Here is an 8408-nt window from a genome sequence, read left to right on the forward strand (position 1 = left end):
ATAAGTGGGAGTTGTGTTTTCACTTTAATTTAAAAACAGAGAGAAAGTCGATGGCAGGCAACTCAAAATGATCAGCATGGAAAGTGCTGAAAAGTTTGGGAAATGGTATCAATGATGACAAATCTATGGCAGGTGAGTTGGTGCCAAGAACACAAAATAGAATCTTGGACTATCGTACCCTGCTTTCTTGGGAAAACCTAGAATTGCATCAGTGAGACAGACACGCACACACACCCACACAGACACGTCTTTTCAGTGGGAGAATATGGGAAATCAGACAGAAATGTGAGAGGGGGGAAAATATTCCCCCATCTAATAATTATCATTACAGTTTCCCCTCCTTTTAACAGTGGGCAGATGGGGATGGATGTGATATTTTCTTCCCTCTCTCCCTTTCTGCGCTGATCCTACATCATCAAAAATTCAAAATATCTGTAGGTTGAGAAGTAGGTTTCGAGAGACAGCCTAATGTTTTGAAGTTGAATTTAATTCAATCTCAAAGAAATGCTTTTACCAAAGACTGTGGTACCCCCTATTTTCCAATAGGGCTGGACCTGAATAGCTGACTATTCGGCTATTTGTTCATTGCGTAGGTAATCGGTTTTCAATTCTAGCACTCAAACACCCCACCACCACCTACCACCTCACAGCAGTGCCAGTGACACCTACAATCCTGCTAGCAAAGCTCCCCATGGAAATGACTCAGGCTAGCAGCATCTATTGATCTTTGTTGTTTCTGGTTAAAATGACAACCAGTGGGGTCATACCAGCTGTCACTAACGTTAACTGCAAACTCCCCAACACACCCACCCCAGGTTAAAACTTTAATGAGGAGGCTAACTTTTAAAACTGATGCGAGATCAGCTGATGGCTTTACTAGAGATGATGGTTCACTATGTCAGAGTCATTGAAACTACAGCCACACCAGTGTTTCCCCACAGATTTACATTCTAATTACCTTAAACAGTTACCTGAAAGCAGAGAGCAGTGTTGTTTTGAAGCTCGTTTCTCCACCAACAACAGCGTGTTTCATTAAGTAATGGAATTAACGTTAGATAGCTGTGGCTGGTATGCCCTGCTGTTTGTCATTTTAACCAAAAATGGCAACAATCAGCAGCGGCTAAAAATGGGAAGGTGCTACATGAATGATTTCTACACTGAGCTGACAAGAGTGTCACTCGACTAAAAATTTCTCATAAGAATGAAGAATTTCACTGGAAGTTGACAATTTGCATGCCTGTTCATCCTCTTAAAAAAACTGGACAATTCTAGGTGAAAGGCACTTGAACACACAGTAACACTTTATCTGCTGTGCTAATAATGAAATTCCAAATTTCATTCCTTCTCTGCCCACCCCACTAGCTGAAGGGCACTGACAACAGCAGTGAAGACAAAGGGAAGCAGACCAAAAGATACCTACGCCTCTACAGAATTAATTAAATTACACTGGTAGAACTCAAATACTAACCTTTGCATAGGTTAACTGTTTTTGTACATATTCTTAGAAAAGGAGAATAAATAAATAATTCCATTCAGACCTGCTGCTGATTTCCCCTGGTTCCAGTCATCACATCTACTGCATGTATAACAAAGGCATCTGGCATTTTCCTCTTTTTTTTTGTAGACTTAATGACCACACTTGGTGGAAGGGGTGTTGAAAAACAGAGTGAAATCATGTCCGAATGAATGTGCTTTTTTTATGTCACTATGTTATGGTATTTGCCTCTACTTGCAAATCCTTGTGTGCATGTTAGTGTCTGTATGAATTTGTTTACTAAGGTCATCAGTGACTCATCTCAGCCACCAGGGGGAAACCTAATTAATTTACTAGCTTTCCTGGCAGCTCATAAACACAATACTGAGTTACAGCCCTGCTCTGTGCAAACCAGCATAGCATACTGAGTAAGGTGTACACACGGTCATCTGAGGATGCCACACTTTTAATAGTTTGTGTATGTGAGAGAGACAGACTAGTGTCTGTATAGCCACAGGTGGTACCCACTGTTCCACACATATTCACAGGCCTTCCTCACTCGTCTATAAATCATATGACCATTTACATGGTTAGCACAAAACCCACGAAAACAGGGTTCTGAATTTCAACTTTTCTTGTATATGACAGACCACAGCAATCATGAATTGCTTTAGCAAATATTTCAAGGATAATAAAACTATTAAACCAAAAACAAAGCAGTTAGCACAGAAAAACAGCACCATGTGCAAATGCATAATTCTCAGAGCTAATTAGGGGAGGGCCTGAAGTCCTGTCACTAGAGATAAAAGATGAAAGGCTGGGGTGCGGTTGGTTGGTTTAGCTTGTGCTTCAGCTTGTGCTTCGAGGCTGGAACTGGTCTGAGGGTCAGCTGGAGCTAAGCTGATCCCAGCCAGTCCCTGGTGCCCTTTATCAATTATGTCAGGGGGAAAATACTATTTACGCCTGGCTGGACCTTGCCCTGCGCTCCAGTGCCACTTATCCTTCATCGCCTCTTTCTGTTCATTTCCTAACTGCAAGCTGCTGGGACTGCGAACAGAAAAGCTGCTCCGCAAGATGCGACAGCTGCTCATGTGTGTGCAAAAGTGAGGACAGGATGGTGGCTAGCCGACATGGTCAATACCTTACACACACACACACACACACACACACACACACTACAGGCTTCTAAACACAGTCACAAAAACACCAGTCATTCTTTAGCCTTCGCTGACTTGTGTCTTCAGTTTTGCCACCGTCCTCCTCATCTTGACTGTGAACTGTTCTTTCACAAAAGAATTCCATCTTCTTTAACTGAATGACATTGCAATTTACGTTTGATGATGTTCCTCTTAACAATCCTCTCCTCCTCTCGCTCTCAGCACTAATCTACCTCTGAGGCAGCCCATAAACAGTGCAGCATGATGTGTTTTCCTGAAACCAAGACCGATTTAAACTACCATCTGGTATAGCTTTAACAGCTGTCCATTAACAATGTTATACACATGATGGGAGTCCAGCAACTATTGCTTAACAAACTAAAAACAGTCAAGATGGTCATACTTGTGTTTATCAACTACAAACAAAAATAGGAGGAAAAAAAAAGACGAGAGAGGACAGAACAGAACAGTGGAATGCATGAGAAATACACCAAGCAAGAATGCTGAACATAAAGAATGAGAAAATGAAACAGGTATGTTCTCAGCACAACAAGAGGTATTATTTTTGCCAAGATGGGTTCACCCCACCTCTGTATAAATGGGACAAGGCGGAATGGGGGGTTGAGGGTCAGCGTGAGAGAGAGAGAGAGCTAGGAATGAATGAAGATTGAGTGCAAGTCAGTGATAATAAAGTGAACAGAATTAAAAAAAAATATTTTGTGATTGTTTACTGGTGCTTACTTTCTAAAGGAGGAATAAACACAGCCACACCTCTGCACAACTCTGAGAATGATTTGGTGTTAATGTAGCTATAACACACTATTCTATCTGTTACACTGCACCTTGTGTGTGTGTCCCTGCCCTCAAACACAGACCTGAAACTGGATGCATGTAGTAGGCTACTCTAATTCCCGATTTCCATTTATAAATACATCAAACAAAATCAGATAACAGCCAGTTTGTTTCATTTTCAAATCGGCCACAGAATACACAGACCATTAGCCGTCACGATAAGCATCACAGCTCTAATTCTGGCACATGTGTAAAACAAACATCAGTATGCTGGCATTTTCAAGTACAGTGTAAAAATGCTTAAATCAAAAAAGCTGCCTGAAAGGAGGGTCAAAACACTGGCGTTCTGCTGTGATCTCTGTGCAAAAGGGCTTTGTATGATGTATAAACCATCTACTTACATCAGGGTACTCTTTGACAGGCACAAACAGCTTTTCCTGCAGGTGGACGATGGGTCCAATAGGCTCAGGCAGCTCTAGCGGGTGTCTGTCCACAAGGCCATTCACTGTGTCGCTGTACATGTCTTTACGCACTCTGTTGATCTCTGAAACACACAGAAATTTGTACACTGCAGTAAGCAACCCCAAGAGTACAATCACGCATTGTTGTTTTGTATTTGATATATCACTGTCATATTGATCTTGACTTCTGGGCAAAAGCTTAATGTAGCATATAAATCTTTGTTGTAAAAGGGGAAGAGGCAACTTTTTTTTTCAGTTGCCTTGAGTACTGTTTGTCTTCATTAGACAAACAATTGTAAAACTTTGTTTTTGAGAGTTCTTCACAAAATCATAGCCTGTGAGTGTGAAATATGACAGATGGGCAGGAAGCGTCCTAAAACTTGCAGGAAATAATTTTTCAGATTTAACTATCCTGACTAAAAACAGTGGATGTGAGCAAGTTGTTTTATATTACAAAGACAAAAGTTAAGCATGCATCACTGTGGGGTTATGACCACCATGCTTCCTTTCTGCCTGGTACTCCCCAGTGGCTGCTCTTAGCCTGTGTGGGCAGGTGCACAGGAAGTGGAGACACACACAGAACCGCTCAGGCATGCTTTCAGATTGTATCCCTTTGTCAGATAAAACTAATGGATCTCTCTCTTGTTCAAACATACACACTGCCAACAGAGACTTCTGCTCCAACTCTCACACACATTCCCCTGAAATTCACGCACACCCCACTTTGACTGCTACTGTAGCTCACACGAATTCACACACCAGAGAAATGCTGCGCTATGCAGGTTGAGAAAACGTGTTCATACTGCCCATTCAGCGTGTACGTAGTGTGTGTGTCACAGTTGGATCAATGACTGCAGTTGTAACACCCGTTAATAAAGGACATACACTTGTCACACTTTCTAACTTCTCACATTTGCCGTCACAAAACACTGCTGCCATAGCTGAACCAAAAAGCTAATCAGTGGTAAAGGGCAGGGAAACGTGATCAAATAAAAGGCATCTACAAAGACAGGCTTTTACGTTTGAGTGTGAAACAGCTGAAACAAAATGGTGGGGCTGGTGAGGCCTCAACTAACGATGTGTGTGGGAGGGTGTTAGGTGCTATTTCCATCTCTATTGAGACTTTCAGGCAGTTGAGGGGCACTATATTAGACTCCAGCTGGGAAGCCTGAAACTCAAATATAGATGCCCTTAGTAAAAAGCATGCCTCACTTCCAAATCTAATCCTTAACAGTAAAGTTAATTTGGGTCAAATTTATACAATTAGTTTTTAGTGTAGGTCCTGTCTTTGTTTTAAGTTAGAATATGTATATATACATGGGAAATAATAAGACACTTTAGTAGAACCCATCAATTTAGCCATGCAATTGGTTTGTGGGGATTTCCTGTGGAGCTGAAAAATTGCTTACTCTGGATAACAATGATGACAGACTTACAATGTGTGAGTGATGTGCTCATGGACACTGATATGCAGACACAAAAACAACTGGCCTCCAGCTGTGTGGACAACACCTGCAGGACAGACCAGAAAAAACTAAACGCGCCACAAGATTCGGCCCAAAGTGATTCCGTCCCAAACTGCATGACTTCACCACTCCATGATGAATTCATCCTCATGGTATCTAGTCCAGAGCACAGATTGCATCAGTCCTAACCGACAGCAGCAGCTTGGGGTCACATTCAAGCTTCATGAAGGAATGGATAGGCTCGACAGTGATACATCAAAAAGGAAGGAAATCAGCACGGCCTGACAACACAGAGACAATTAATTGCAAATTAATGTGTGTTATGTGGCCAATGGAATCCCCTGGTTCATTTAACTTAAACATGATGCCCTAGTGGTTAAAGAGACAATAGTGCAACCAAAAGGTCAAAAGTTAAATCTAATTAGCTGCTATGTAGCCTGGTAGCCCTTCTTAAAAAAAAAATCATTAAATAGCATATTGTAAAATAAAATGTACCCGCTTGCTATAAATCCTAACTATCTGGTTTGTCTAGCTCTTTAAGTCAACATTAATAAACATAGAAAAATTATGTATCTAAGAACATTCATCCTTTTGATAACAGGACATATAATGAAGTGTTCACATGTGACAATGCAACCCAACAACCACTAGCAGCACGCCTCCTCCTTCTAATTCTATTCCTTCTTGCTGAAATGCCACATTAACATAAGGGGCTGTGCTGGGCCATCAGTGGAGACGCGTGGCATTTGACAACCTCTAATTTCAGTGCAGCAAGTCTTTTCTGAAGCGCTGCGCTCACCTAAAAATTACCCCCTGCCTTGCGTGACCGACAAAATCATTTGTCTAGCTGTCCACCCCAGCAGAAAAGGCTGTTTTTAAAAGAAAGACAAAAGGGATGGAGTGTGAGGATCACTATCTTGGAAGGAACAGACAAAAGAGGAGAAATGAAGACAATAAACAGGAGTAAGAAAAGGGTAGGCTTTCAAATGAGAACGTCTTTTGAACTTTGGCACTGGATGGCAAAAGTCTGGATTATGTATGTGATAAATGAGAGAGTAGTAACGGATCCTCTGTTACTACTCTTCAGCCATCTATCACTTCAGTGCCACTGTGTCATCCACAACCTTACTCAGCAAACCACACATACATAGCACCTTCCTGTCAGAGCTGTCTGTTTACCTGTAGAGGGGTGGCTGCATGAACACACACACACACAGATGTTGTTTAGTTTTTTTACAAAGACATCTGTCAGAAATTGACCTTGAAAGTAGCTGGAGAGCAAAAGTGGAAGAAGGTTTCATGAGACAAAAACCGCAAAAAGAGAATAATAACCATAGTGCAGAGCTAACAAAGTGTAGCTGTATTCCTCTTGACTCGCATTGCTCTTTTCTGCCTTGATGCAAGTTAAAACACAATTCACTTCATCCTTCTTTTTTGTTTCTCTCAATTCTGCCTTTTCTTTTCAGATCTGCTGTGAATAAAAAAAAAAAAAGGCACAGACAGTCGCTGCCTATCTATCTGCCCTTTGTAAGCTTAAGGAAAGAGTATTTCTGCTCATCTGCTCCTTGATCTTGGCATTGTGGAAAGACGAGCACCCAAAGGGAAGGATGTGGGAAGACGGTGAAATGGGGAACATGGGAAATGGTGTGGCTATAAGTTGAGATCCAAGAATCAAAGTGGGGTCATGTCAGTGGAAGGTAAGTGTGAATGTTCATTCCTAACCTTGTGAAAAGCAGCTAAACAAAAAAAAACTCAAGGTCCATTTACTAGCTTGTTCTGGAGTTTAAGGATTTCAAGGTCTTCCCTTAGTGAATTAACTTTTCACACCTGTTAACAAGTGACCCACGTATTACACTTAGTTCAATATTTGTGTCACATGATGACAGTTAAGCTATCACTATGACGGCTGAGCAAACGCCATCTGCTGAGAAAGACAGATGGTGCTGAAGAAATTTTTTGGTCAAATTTAAGAAGATGCCTGAATATTGGTGCTATAACAAGAGTCACTGGTGAAGAATAGCTTTGTGCAGCATGACATCAGATTTTTTCCTACACAGAAACCATTACCAAGCAGGGCACTGTAAAACTTGGCCGAAGTGGGAGATTCATGTGCACAAGGGAGGAAAAGATATAAGGGACAATGAAATTGTTGAATTGTATCTACTCATCTCAATGAGCGATATTTGACAGTCACTGTGAACTCAGCACTGTGGAACGGGGAAGCTTTTCATTAATTTACCCAGCCTGATGCCAAATACATGATCACAAAGAAAGGGCATTGGCAGAATCAGGGGAGGTTGCCATGAGGAGAGGAGAGGCACAAGCTGAACGGACGAGGCACTAATATTTACTGATGTTGCAGCCCCTCTAACATAAACACAGCACGAAGACAAACTTGGGTGAATGAAGTGAATAAATGAAGAGAGCTCAAAGAAGGGATATAGAGATATGAGAGCGAGAGAACAGACTAAAATTAAAAACAATAGGGGAGTCCAGAAGGAGGTTTAAGACTGGTGAAGATTATTCAGCTAGACTTCCTCCACTAGAGAATGGGAACAAGTCCATTAAGAGGCCAAAAATAGACCTGCTCTGTAACTGCTTTGTCCTCACCATGTAGCTCACAGCAAAATGTCCTCTGACCAGAGTACATCTGTTCATACACACACTGTGTGTGTGTGTGTGTGTGTGTGTGTGTGCGTGTGTGTATGAGAGAGAGTGAGAAACAGAAAAAAAGTTAAAGAAAGGTAATGGGTGGTTAATCAGTGTGATCAGCTTTGCCTGAGCAAAGTAGCTTTAGATGCCTTGTGATGCCTAGTATTAGGCTGATAATATCTGGCACCTGAAACAGATTGAGTCCAACACCAATTAATCTTAATGCCAAAATGATCAAATGTTCAGCCCTCCCTGTTTTAGTGTAATTTAAGATCAAAAACCTGAAAAATCTTTTTTCTGCATGCATGCTCAATTACTGATTTAAACAGAAAAAAAATGACTGGAAGCTGAGGTAAATATAGACATAAAATGTGGTGGTTGGGTTTATATAAAAAAAAAAAAAAAA

The 8408-nt window shown here is 41.2% G+C and overlaps 1 protein-coding gene across 1 annotated transcript in view; it reads right to left on the minus strand.

Moving 5' to 3' along the window:
• The window catches only part of qkia (QKI, KH domain containing, RNA binding a), a 73308-nt gene that overhangs the window by 42170 nt on the left and 22730 nt on the right, over positions 1-8408 (minus strand). The window contains exon 2 of the mRNA XM_020590823.1: positions 3825-3967. Coding sequence (XP_020446479.1) covers positions 3825-3967 — 143 coding nt within the window. The remainder of the gene's footprint in view (positions 1-3824; positions 3968-8408) is intronic.

Source organism: Monopterus albus, unplaced genomic scaffold (genome assembly GCF_001952655.1).
Source record: "Monopterus albus unplaced genomic scaffold, M_albus_1.0 scaffold13.1, whole genome shotgun sequence".
Lineage (NCBI taxonomy): Eukaryota > Metazoa > Chordata > Actinopteri > Synbranchiformes > Synbranchidae > Monopterus > Monopterus albus.